Below are 13,121 nucleotides of genomic sequence, written 5' to 3'. Positions count from 1 at the left end.
GTCAGTCTGACGGAATGCCCAGCTCTGTTGTCAGCCACCACAAATCTGTTCTTTCAACAAAATTTTAGCAATAAAAAGTCACATGTATGTATATAATATGTCCTCTAAAGCTTAAGAGGCAAAAAATAATAAGATAATGAGTTACACTTCTTAGTAGAGATTCTATATGAAATAGCTGGCTCTGAATTGTTTGTAATTGACCCATTTCGGGTACTTGATCCAACATCGTTTTTGACTCATGCCCCTGAAACTGAATAAATCACATCATCTGTCATAAGTAGGCAAAAGAAAAGAAAATTTGAATCAAAACAAGCAAAAGTCTGCTTGTATGAGCTCACAAGATCACAATGGATGTCACGTTTGTGTTCCTCTAAAGGAATCACCACGGTGCTGACCATGACTACTATCAACACCCACTTGAGAGAGACGCTGCCCAAGATCCCCTACGTGAAGGCCATCGACATGTACCTGATGGGCTGCTTTGTCATGGTCTTCCTTGCCCTTCTGGAATATGCCTTTGTCAACTACATCTTCTTTGGAAGGGGGCCTCAGATGCAAAAAAAGCTGGCGGAGAAGGCTGAGAAAGCCAACAATGAGAGGGCAGCCAAGTATGACGCTGCAAGGGTAAGTTTGACTGGATTGCTCACTCACAAAATCAGTGAATCAGAAGTGTAATGTATTTTTTTTGCTGAAAAATCACATTTTGACCCAGGAAAACAGGCTGCAGAACAGATCCGCGACATAATAAGTCGAAAAAATTAATGGCATTTTTTTTCCTTCCAGGGGCCAAATGATAAATCAACTTTGAAATTGCAACACCCTTAAAATTAACTATTGTTCACTCTTGACAGAAGCTGTGAAGAGAACCTGTCGTTCATAACTGAAATGGATGACATTTTTACATTAATTAACAGGCTTCTATATAAACAGTATGTATGGCTGAGGCTTCAGTATATGACAAAAGCAGTATTGAACTTTGTCGTCTTCTCAGGAGGCAGGTAGTAGGGCTGCATCCCTAAAACGGTCCAATCAGATTAGAGGCCTTCGCCACTCACGCTCGGTGAGTTGTTTCAGTCAAGATCGGTACCATTGCCAACATGGATCTTTCTTTCTTTTTTTCCTTTCTTTTACCACAAAACAAAACACATCCTCCCTCATCCATGGATTCAATGCTGATCAGCATGAAAATCGCTCATTCATTTGGACTTGGCATTGTAATTTTTTATACATTAAAAGTAGCATTGTGGATGTCAAAATACATGTGGAAAATTAGAAAAATAATAAACGAAATATTTTTTTAAATGGTGCACTCTACATTTCTGCCAACAGCTTTGTCACTGAAATTTTGCTTGTTATCACCATGCATCTTAAAGAAGAAAAAAATGTTAGCAAAGAAAGCACCTGTGGGAATACCAACATATTGTGTGATTTGAGCAGGCCATTGAAATATATATATCACTGACTCACTATATTTGTTTCTTAGGGTGTCAGTAGAAGACATAATAATTTCATACCAAAAGTAAAATAATTTAATAAACGAGTAGAAACAACACCCCTGTAACTATGTTACACCCTGCCTGTACAAAAATAAGATATACCAATAAATACAGTCACAAGCGTCAGTTATAACCGCAGCAAAGCATGGATTAGAACGAAGGCTCAAAATAGAAATAGTTTTTCTTTGTGGAGTGGTCTTGCGAATTAGTGAGTTCATTTGAGGAACAACTTTCTAACATTGAGCAAGCCATTGAAATATGGAGCAAATTTGAATTTATTTTTACAGGTTAATCCCAGGGAACTGAAGCAAGGGTTTTGTCAAACAATAAAAATATGACAATATAATAAATGAACTGTGTTTTTTCTTGTCAAGTCATCTAGCCTAAGTTATGTCGAGTCACTTAAATACCAAGTTTGAAGTCAAGTCAAGTCATTCCCATTTTTTCAAGCAAGTCACAAGTCCTAAAAATATTAACTCCAGTCTGACTCAAGTCAAGTCACATGACTGACTCAAGTGCTGCATGTCTGGGACAGAGCTTTGAGCAAGAGGAAATTATGTCAAACAGTCCCTGCGTCTTTTATCAGGGGTAAAGGAGAGGTAGCAAAGTTTTTTCTTTACAAAATTGCAATGAAAGAAACATATATAAAAAGATCTTGTAGCAAAGAAAAATTGTGAACCGTGACACTAATGTATCGAAGTGAACCTAATCGTTGCAACCCTAAAAAAGAGCCCAAAATTAATCTTAATAAATAGTCGAGTCATCTATCTATGTATTTATTTGTTTGGCTCTTTGATTTTCGCTCGTTCCTGCCTCATCTTGTGCTTCTCCCGCTGGCTGTCAGCCTTGTCTGTGACGCGCATGCACAGTAGTGGTAAACCAGGTCGTCTGTGATGTAAACAGGAGCATTGTGGGTAATGCATTGTTATGGATAACCGGTATTATAAACAGAGTCAGAGTTCGGGTGCATTTCACCAAAAATACTTAGGATGAAAACCTCCCTTTCACGGCAGCACGCTGGTGATAAACGAGTATCTAATAAGGATGCATGTTTTGTCTGATGCCCGATTTCATTTGTGACATGGGGACAGTCGTATCTGGAAGCTAGCATTAGCACACACAGGTGACTGTGAATGCTTGATGTGACGCAATGTCCTGTTAGGTATGCTAACACATTGTAGCATCTACATTGGATTATGGAGGCAATAGTCAGTGAATTTACATTTATTAATAACCAAAACACAAGTTGGTGTATCCCCGTGGTTGACATCGAACAGCAACAGCACACACACACAACCACACGGTCTCTCTTGGACATAGCAGCACTCAAAGTAACAGAACATGACATAATTGCCAAAAGCCCTCAACGGCAACGTATAACAATAACATATATAATCTGCAGTAGTTCGTTACAATATGCTAATTCATAGTGCTAAAACAAATCATCCATGCTAATCCTAAAAGATGTTTTTTTTCCATTTCAGGTACATACCATTATTTGATTGTGTGGATCAATTTACTACTCTTAATTTGTACTAGTAAAGAAAAACTAAACGCTTTGGATAAAGGTTAAATTAAGACAAAATTAAAAACCAAAACAAGTGTTTATTTTAGTTTTCTTCAGCCCAATATGTTTTCCTCATTTTTCTCATCTGATTTCACTACTTTATATATTTTAAGAAAGACTTGTGAAATATATTAACAAGTAATTCTTTTTGTATTTACAGTTTCATATTAGTGTAGCTCTGCATAGTGTATGGGGTTTGGTTCTATTTTAAAAAGCACTAAACGTTTCAGCAATATATATATATATATATATATATATATATATATATATATATATATATATATAGTATGTATTATTATTTTCTTTACAAGTGTGTGTCTGTGTGTGCGTGTGTGTGTGTGGGTATGTACATTATGTACAGTATGTCAGTATGTATATACCGTATACACACGTGTACAGTGTACAGTATACCTACACATCATAAGAAATACAGGTTTAAATATCAGTGTACTCTCCTCTAAGAGTAGTGGAACAGTTAGGCTAATTCCTTTATTTTGCTGATAACGGACTTTGGGTTTGGTATCACAAGATAATTATGAGACAAGAGCTCACCAAACTTGGACTTTTATTTCTAGGTACTTACATCTGTAGCTGATACATATACCTAGAGCAGGGATGGGCAATTCCAGTCCTTGAGGCCTGGTGCCCTGCCTGTTTTCCACACCTGATTCAAATGATCATATCAAGGTCTGCAAAAGCTGGATAACGATCCTGATCGTTTGAATCAGGTGGGCTGAAGCAGCGTGACATATAAAACATGCAGGATACCGGACCTCGAGGACCGGAATTGCACATCCCTGATCGAGAAGATAACATCCTTTGTTTGTTTTTTTGTAAAACCAGAGAGCTTTCTATGGGTGAAAAACAAGCAATCTTGAAGCTGAAAGAAGACAGAAAATCAATCAGTTCATTTGTCCAAACATAGGCGTGGCCATTATAACCATTTGGAATGTATTGAAGAAAAAAGAAGCCTGTGGCTGGTGTACAGGAGACAAATGGGCAAATCAAGGAAAGCAAGAGCAGTTGATGACACAAAACCTTTTGAGAGCTGTCAAGAAAGACCCTAAAACAACTGGTAATCAGCAACAGCCTCCAAATCTGCCTTTTCAGAAGACAAAATGAAAGAAAGTGCAGCGGCTATGACAGAAATGCAGACCACTTCAACAAGATGAAGAGTTAAGCCAAGCTAAAATTTGCCGCAAAAACTAGCCTCAAAACGTCTGATACAAAGTTTTATGGATTGGTGACAAAAAAAATAAAATTCTTTACAAAAGTGACGGAAAGGCTCGGCTCATGATCCCAAACACGCAAGTTGTGAAACTCGGTGGAGGTTGTGCTTGTGCTTGCATGGCTTCATCTGGGATGGGCTCTTTAAATAGGAACTCAACCCAAACATATTTTTTTCAAGAATATCTTCTATGCAGGCCCACTAGTTGAACAAGGCATTCTGATAAATATTGCATTTGTGGAATAAGAGTTAATCCACCTGTTGTTAGCCATCTCCGGGGGCGGCCATTTTGTTACTTCTGTCGACTGAAGATGACATCACAGTGTCTCAGGGCTCGAGCAACGACCAATCACGGCTCACCTGTTTTCTGAAGCCATGATTGGTCGTTATCTGAGCCCTGAGCGTTTGTGATGTTTGTGACAAAACGGCCACTCCTGGCTAAAAAGGGGTTGATTTTGCTACTTAATTCATATTCCACAAAGGCAATATTAATCAGAATGCTGTGTTTCAACTATTGGGCCTGCATAGACATATTCTTGAAAAAAATATATGTTTTGGTTGATTCCCATTTTAATATTCACTAATGTAAGACATGATGGCAGCAGCAAAAGGAACTCAGAAGACTTCAGAAATACTTTAAGTCATATTATGCAATTTGTATCACAATTTAAGCTGTCTTTATAACATCTGGCATGATTTTGTCAAAATACCCCAAGGATCAAGAATTGTCAACCGTATTAACTGCATATTTCCTGCCTTCATAAAAATGGCTTGTATTAGGATGGCTCTGTCTCAAGCTGTCATACAGCTCTCATTCCGCCTCACACAGTATATACTGCTGGGCCTATGGCAAGTTTGTCTTTCATCGTCTCCTCTTGCGCTCGCTCATCGGTGAGTGTCCGTGGAGGCCAGCTACTTGCTTATACTCGTGAAAGCGAAGCCCAGAGTGTGGCAAACAAGCGAGTCCCCCTAGCTTAAGACAAATAAACAATTTTATTTCCTAGAGGCAGACACAAACAGCCTCTTGGCTCCGGCATGAAAGTGCTGCTTTGCCCACTTCAAAGCAGTAATTTTGTTCTGGAACTTTGCCCAGCCTAGCTGTCATTGACTGAGGAACTCGGTGTGGTAGTTCAGACGCATTTTCAGAAATAGCCAGATAACAAGAGATTCACTTGGTTGTTTAATTTCACACTTGATGCGTGGGCAGGCACTCTAGAGATCCAACTACTTGTATATTTTCCATCATATGTGCGGTTTAAAAAAAAAAATAAATAATAATAATAATAATAGTTGGGTGATCGTTCATCATTCAGCAAGGTAATGACCCAAAGCACTCTTCCAAAACAACAAAAGAGTTCATCAGGGTAAAGAACTGGGTAGTTTTAGATTAGATGAGTCAATTGTGTCAGAAAGTGACAGGAGGGAGTGACCCCCTGACGCAAAACTGAAAGAGACTGTAACGAAAACCTCGGGAGGCATTGCCAAAGTTATTGTTCTTTTTGATGTTGTCATTGCAAACAATTTATCTGCAATTGCAGCTAAATATTAAGTCTAAGGGCCCTATGTTCGTCTCCAGCGCAAGTCTAGCACAAAGCGCCGTCGAAGGCTGCGCTCACACTGCAGCACAATTCCAATTTTATCTCCTTTTTTTTTTGCCCGTATGTGACACATATATATATATATATATATATATATAATCCTGAAGCGTGCTTTGATTCGGCGGGGGAAGATGGACTGCTCGGTGCTGTTGCTGGGCAGCGGCGAGCGATGCTCCCTGCACCGATGGCTGGCCGCCGGTGTCCTCCCTTTCAGCCCTCGCTAGCCATTGCCAGCACCAAGAAGTTCATCTCCCCACACTCAGTCAAAGCATGCCAATCAAGTTGTACTGCAAATAGCTGTACATAAAAGCTGAACTGCGGATCTCTCTGTTCAGCATTTGACCCAAACCCAAATGTTTCCAAACTGTGGCAAACATAAAAGGATTTGCCTTCACTGTTCCAGTCCTTTAGAAGGGCAGTGTAAGTTTCCAGTTTTTAGGTTACAGGATATAGCACTGATGAAAGCATTCAAACAAAAACATAGAAACACATACTAATGGAATCATAACCTGTTTAGATGAGGCAAAATACAGATAAAGGACAAAGTAGAAAAATGAGGGACTTGCTCAGCTGCTACATTTGCATGAACATCGTCATGCATTGCTACCAATTTGGTTCCTGTCACCAGCACACATCATGGGCATGCCATGTGTTGTATCTGCTGTGTAGTCAATGAACTTGTTGAGTGATGCTGTTTCAGTGAGACAACCAGCCAGTAATGTACGTCCTTATTGTTGTGCACGCCTGCTTGGATCAACTCACTCATTGACTTTTTATTCGAGTCTTCAGGCTCTGAGATTCAGATGAGTCATGAGTGAATTACAGTCACGACATACCACATTTCATGGCACTGGATTCTCTGACAAAGAGTCTAAACGTGGTCCACTTGGATCCATCTAATTTTCATTATTTCACTTATGCAGGCGGAACCTGGACATGGGAACATTCTGCTGACCACCTTGGAGATCCATAATGAAGTGGCGGGAGGGGAGATCACCACCAGCGTTGCAGACATCAGGAACTCTCAGTCCATGGTGCAGCTGGACAGTACGGCCTCATCACACATTCAATATCGCAAGCAGAGCGGTGGTATCGGCCCACGTTCGGCCAGTCGTCACTCCCTGGATCGGTCCGCTCAGATGAAACGCAGCCGACTGAGAAGGCGGTCCTCGCAGCTAAAAATCAAAATCCCTGACCTGACCGATGTGAACGCCATTGATCGTTGGTCGCGGATCATCTTTCCCTCAGTTTTCTCCTTTTTTAATCTCATCTACTGGCTCTACTATGTCTGATTGGACAGTTTTGTTGTTTGTCATTTTCTTTTTTCCATCTGGTTTGGTTTACTTCCTTTTGGTCTGTGCTTTTATACATGCATTGAATCTATCAACATCAGACTAGAGACTGAAAAACTGAGAAAGTTCTGGACCAAGTCCTCGTCAAGTATCTTTTTATATTTGTCTGTGTCTCTTTTTTTCTCTAGTATGTACTGTAACTGGGACTTGTGGTAGTCATTTCCCATAAAACAGAGACAAAATGCCAGCAATTGATTACATACAGTATTTGCAAAAAATATCAGAGTAAAATAAATTTAAAAAGCAGTATTCTAATCAAAGAAATAGAACTTTATACCACATAGGTGATCAGAAAAGTGCAGGCAATTCCTAAAAATCCATTAAACAATATGTTTGATTGGTATCCTATGCACTGTAAATGCATGTAATGATCTTCCAATGTGGTCTACTTTTACCGACAGTTTCTACTTCAGGATTATCATGACTCTCAGGCTTCCAGATTTTTACTATTCTTGGCATCATTTTTGGTCGAGGAGAGGAACGACAAAACAGCACAAGAATGAACAACACTGCCATTTTATTTCCAGTTCACCTTTTAATGGCTCCTGAAGCAAACATGGAACCTGATTTTATCCAAATTGATCAAAGTGCCAGGGGGTTTCCGGGAGGCATTATAACCCACCCAGTATTGTCTCACAAACAGTTTAGAATAGGCAACAAAAATGTTAAGCACTACATTTTTTCTTATTCAGAAACGTTTTCAAGTAATCTTCATGAATGTATATGTGTGTTACTCATTTTTTAGTTGGATACCCTACAAATTGCTCATCTATCATATCTTGGGTTACGTTTGTACTCTTTGTCTTTCAAGTGTTTAATTTAAATTCCCACCTTGTCTTGTTGCAAAGTGAAACACTGGAGAAATTCTGTGTATATTTAAAAATGTAAATAATATATATATGATGTGTGCACAACCCTAAATGAAAAAAAAGATGATCAAATAAGCATTGAGTTTGTGATTGTTATGCTGGCAAATGTCAGTCTATTTATCCCCCAAAAAGAAAATAGGAAAAAAAACATCCATTTATTTTCTTCCTCAAAATGTGACCATGCTGAAGTTCCAGTTGATGCAAATGGATTTCAATGGACTCCAAAGTCGGACCACGCAAGCCGTCTGATGAGCATATGCTAGCGTTGAATGTATCAGATCCATTGTTCTTCAGGTAGAGGATAATGAGCCATGGTCATAGTTTCTTTCCATCTGAATGTAACCCCAAATTGCACGTGAGCAGGGTCGGAGGGGGCATGTACACATTCCGGACGAACAATTTGCGAGCAGGTATTGAAATGTTTTGACTAGATTGCTGCATGTAGAACTGGATTGTGACTTTGACTAATCAACCACTTCCAACTCATGAATGATAAATCTGAAACCATTTTCTTTTTCATGTCGGCGGGTACCCCCAACCTTCCCCAACAAACACTTGCATAGCTTTGTGCATGAACATGTATTAAATAGGACTACTAAGAGATACTTAAGAGTACAACTTTAAACTTGTGACAGTCTTAAAATAACTGAATGTAGTGTACTTGGATTGTTGCTGTCTGGCTGCAATTATTTTGAGATCAAATATTTCTGGGGGCGGGTGAGGTGATGCAGTCCCCGAGCTGGTCCTGTTTTCTACTGTGTAGACGAGGCTTCACGTACATGTGAGGTGGTTTTAAGGAATCCTCAAGTTCCAGAAATAAAAAAAAAATATTTGTACATCCATAGTATTAAAGCAGTGAATGAAGGCTCATACTCTATGGCCATTATTTTCTTTTCTATCAACAAAGTTTATAAAACAAAAAAAAAGGAAAGCAAACAAACTGCTGACACCTAAGTTATTGTGTACTGTGCATGCAACAACACGTTTGGAGAGACTTTTTGAGAGGGAGAGAAAAATGTGTGTGTGGAGAGTGGGTGATTCTGCCCCATGAGAGCTAACAAACACTCACTCTTGAGATGACACTATGCTTTGTAGCTGACTTGGTAAGAAAAAAAAGTCAGGTGTTGTATGGCCTTGGTCCCATAATGGAATGTGAAATGTTCTGTGCTGCCACAAAATGTATTTAGGCTTAGATTTATATTGTATATCTCTGTATGTTTCTCTTCCTTTTTCAAAGGATGATTATGTTAAATCATCAAATAAATGATATACATTGTAAATGTTCTGTTCCTGAGCGTGCTTGATACTCACAGAAAGTTGATATAAAACAACAACTCTGTGCTTGTGTCCACCCACCTGCATTTCAAAATACAATTGTTATACAAAATATGCTTGTCAAATAAAATGGCACATTATCACAGACCATCAAGTGCATGTCTAAACAAGATATGTTTATCCTTTAACTGTAATGTTAAAATGAACCAATAAGAATTAAGAGTAGAACTCTCTAAAAAACAACTGTGTGAGCTGACAGGAGAAAATATGTATTCTTGAAAATCACACTTGAAAATTGATCTCATACTGACATCACAGCACACATTGTAATGTCATTCAAGTAAAATCAAATCACGTGTTTATTGAGCTATACATCTAATACCAATGCAAAACAAAACAAAGGGGCCACATGAGAAACCAACATGCTAACATTGTATGTACAGTAATGTATTTGGAAGAGACATACTGTCCCGTTTCAATAAATTGCTATATGTTTGGATATGGTTTGGATTGTTATAATTAGGAAATGCAAATTTTAATCAAAATTATAAGCAGCCATTCAAATTGCATCTTTGCATTTTAAATATTCTAAGTTATGACATTAATTTTGCGCACCAACCGCCAATTCATATTAGCCATTTCAATTCAGGACTCCCAAATATATAGAAAAGTGCAAAGTACAAAAATTATTGACAGTGATGTATAATGATACCGTGATAATATAACCAAAAACTACAGTATTTGAAACTGTAGATTTGCTTTCAGTATTTTGGCCCTCCACCCGGCACCATGCAGGAAATAAGCAAAGCTGGGCATGTTACTACAAATTGAGCGTCCGTATTTCGTCATCTGTCAGCAGCTCGGGTACCCTTCAGTCGTCCGGCATTTGCCATTTTTCCCGGGGGGAAATACAACAGTACCAGTCCGTCTATTAGCCGGTCCACCTCTAATTTTAAACGGGCTTCTGTCGGCGATTCCAACTAAACTATCACTAGCACCTAGCTATTGTTGCATGTAGGCAAAATATATCGCACAATTTATGCATGGAAATGACTTCAGAAAATGCTGAGCTTGGCATTTCCTATTCTTTTATGCAAGTGCGCAAGTCCCATGGGCACGTGTGATATTTTTAATCTACTCTTCCTTTATAATATATGAAAGGGTTGTACTGCACAGTATATCTGTTAACAAGTCATTAGAATATAATTGCGAGCAGATTGAATCAACCTAGTGAATCAAATGTATGTGTTTCAGAGAGGATGGGTCCACGGTGGGATGCTGCTGTAAAAAGTTCAATAATGTACCTTGGCCCAATTTTGGGGCTAAATATAGGGCTAAATACTACATATACTACAAGGCATGAAATAATTTGTGTATTTCAGGAGCAGCTTGGCTTGGTAGGTTGAATCAACACTCTAAATTGCCCCTAGGTTTGATTGTGAGTGCGAATGTTTGTTTGTCTTTCTGTGTGCCCTGCGATTGGCTGGTAACCGATTCGGTGTGTCCCCCGCCTACTGCCTGGAGACAGCTGGGATAGGCTCCAGCACGCCCGTGAAACTTGTGAGGAGCGGGATAGATAATGGATGGGTATAAGATCCTAAACAATTCTTTAACAAGTTTGCCAGGAAATGGTTCGAGCAAAGTTTGCCAGGAAATGGTTCCCATTCCCTTTCTTTAAATATGGAGAGTGCATTACAAAGTAATCTAGGTCCACAATATTGAAAAGGAGTAAAAAAAATGTTTTTAAATAAAGCAATGAACATTGAACTACCAAACGGGCACTTGTTGCTAATGCTAACAACTAGCTGCTAGCCACTAAAGCCTGAGACTTGTGCCGTGTCATACAATGACGGCGCAGTTTATTAGTGTCCTAAATTAGCTACTGAATATGATTTCGGGTTGGTGCTGTGTTGATGGCGGCAACTTTGTAATGTCAATTACAATTACAATTACTGCAAAAGGCGAGCCGATATCTCGAAAACGGAAGTCAAGTTAGCCGTTACGCCTAATGATGGCCACCTTAAATTAATCTCGTACCTAACGAGCTGAATCCACTGAATAAAAAATTGCATGAAATCATAAGATGAATGTGGGCAGCTACTCCAGACTGTACAAGAGTTTAACCCCTCTCAAGAGGACTGCTACCAGATCCCAAGCTGTGTGTTTAGGCGAGTCTGACTATACCTACCGTAGTCAGAACTTCTGTACCTCACACACCAGCTCAGGCTCTTTCCCTGCCAGAGAGGTGACATTCCACGTCCCTAGAGCCAGCTTCTGTAGCCGGGGATCGGACTGCCAAGGCCGCTGTTGGAATGTTTTGTAGGTCTGGAGTCCATAAGCCCAATTAGCAAATTACAAAACAACTACTTGGCCGCCACCCAGCTCACTTTACCCCTTTGGCCCCTCCCACAGGTGGTGAGCCTATGGGAAGGGAGACAGACATTGTACCTTTGGACTGAGCTTGCAGGCCCAGCCACCAGACGCTCGTCTTCAAGCCCCATCTCCAGGCCTGGCTCCAGAGGGAGGCCCTGGTAACCCGCGTCCGGGCAAGGGAAAACTAGAGCCATTATTTTTCATCATAAGGGGTCTCTGAGACGCTGGTCCCCCACCTAGGACCTGTTTGCTATGGGCGACCCTGCTAGGGGCATAAAGCCCCAGACAACTAAACTCCTAGGATCATTGGGACACTTAAACCCCTCCACCAGGATGAGTTGTCGGGTCATGGAGGGGGACTGTTGAACAATTGAATTTAATGCTCATTTGAACGCAGCACACTTTCACACACGACATTCTCATTTGAACGCAGCACACTTTCACACACCACATTCAACCTTCACAAGTTCTGTGGTTCCCTATGGTCTCAGAGTGGCCATGAAGGTAGTAAGAAGGTAACCCCCTAACCCTAATCCTAACCCCAAGAAGGGAGAAATGACACTGTCAGCTATGCACCAGTTAGCATTGTTTTTAGCGTGGTTATGGCCAACCGTAACCCTTTTTGTTGTGATTAAAGAATTTGTTGCGTGATTGCCGCTTGGCCTGATTCATTCTGCAACGCTACTTCACATATACTTGAGATGTGACTGTTACCAGTTCCACCCAAACATTCCGCTGTGGCAATATGCTGTGAATCGGTCTGGCTCAAATCTAAAAATTCTGATTCTGCCTTTCTTTTAACGGCCAATTCGCATCTCGATTCGTATCACCACCGATTCGTGCACAACCTTACTTTTTATGTCGTAAATGGCAAACATGATAATGAGGTGCAGTACAGTCTGCAAAAGATATTATGGCCCAGATTCACATGTAATAACTCTCAGGTGCCTGCTGAGAGACCTGTGCTGCCATTAAGATTTAGTGATGCTTCACTCAGTGGAGTCGCATAGCAACAGCAGCTTGCTTGCAGCACAAGTGTTGAGTGTCTCTCGTTAAAAACAAAGCACCTAACACCGAAGCTGAGATTTTTTGCGAATATTAATGCAGACATATGAAACATCACCATTGTACTTGTCCTGATTTTGTCAAGCTGGGTTGAAACCGCTTGAACGCAGCTGCCCCCAATAACTGACCCAAATAACCCTGACAAGCCACAAAGCAGCGGGGACTGGGCTCTTGTTGGGGAAACTCACGGAATGAATTCTTTCTGATGTCTTCCTCCTTCCTCCCTGCCTGGCTGCCAAATGACATACTTTCTTTTAATTCATCAGCAGCACGGCAAGTGATGGCGGGAGCGTGGGAG

General features: G+C 40.2%; 1 protein-coding gene across 4 annotated transcripts in view; it reads left to right on the top strand.

Annotated features, from left to right (window-relative positions):
- LOC147153399 (gamma-aminobutyric acid receptor subunit beta-3-like) overlaps positions 1-9,390 on the top strand; it is a 67,793-nt gene extending 58,403 nt beyond the window's left edge. For 2 of the 4 annotated variants that reach the window (XM_086029220.1, XM_086029236.1), the window contains 3 exons: positions 377-624; positions 992-1,060; positions 6,813-9,390. In XM_086029220.1, the coding sequence (XP_085885346.1) occupies positions 377-624; positions 992-1,060; positions 6,813-7,181 (686 nt within the window). In that variant the 3' untranslated portion in view covers positions 7,182-9,390. The remainder of the gene's footprint in view (positions 1-376; positions 625-991; positions 1,061-6,812) is intronic. The other 2 variants (XM_086029227.1, XM_086029244.1) reach the window with 1 other exon arrangement.
- The last annotated feature ends 3,731 nt before the right edge of the window (positions 9,391-13,121 follow it).

This window comes from Filicampus tigris, chromosome 1 (genome assembly GCF_054856515.1).
Source record: "Filicampus tigris isolate MCC_2025a chromosome 1, RoL_Ftig_1.0, whole genome shotgun sequence".
Lineage (NCBI taxonomy): Eukaryota > Metazoa > Chordata > Actinopteri > Syngnathiformes > Syngnathidae > Filicampus > Filicampus tigris.
The sequence above is the reverse complement of the archived record's forward strand: the minus strand, read 5'-3'. Positions and strand labels throughout refer to the sequence as shown.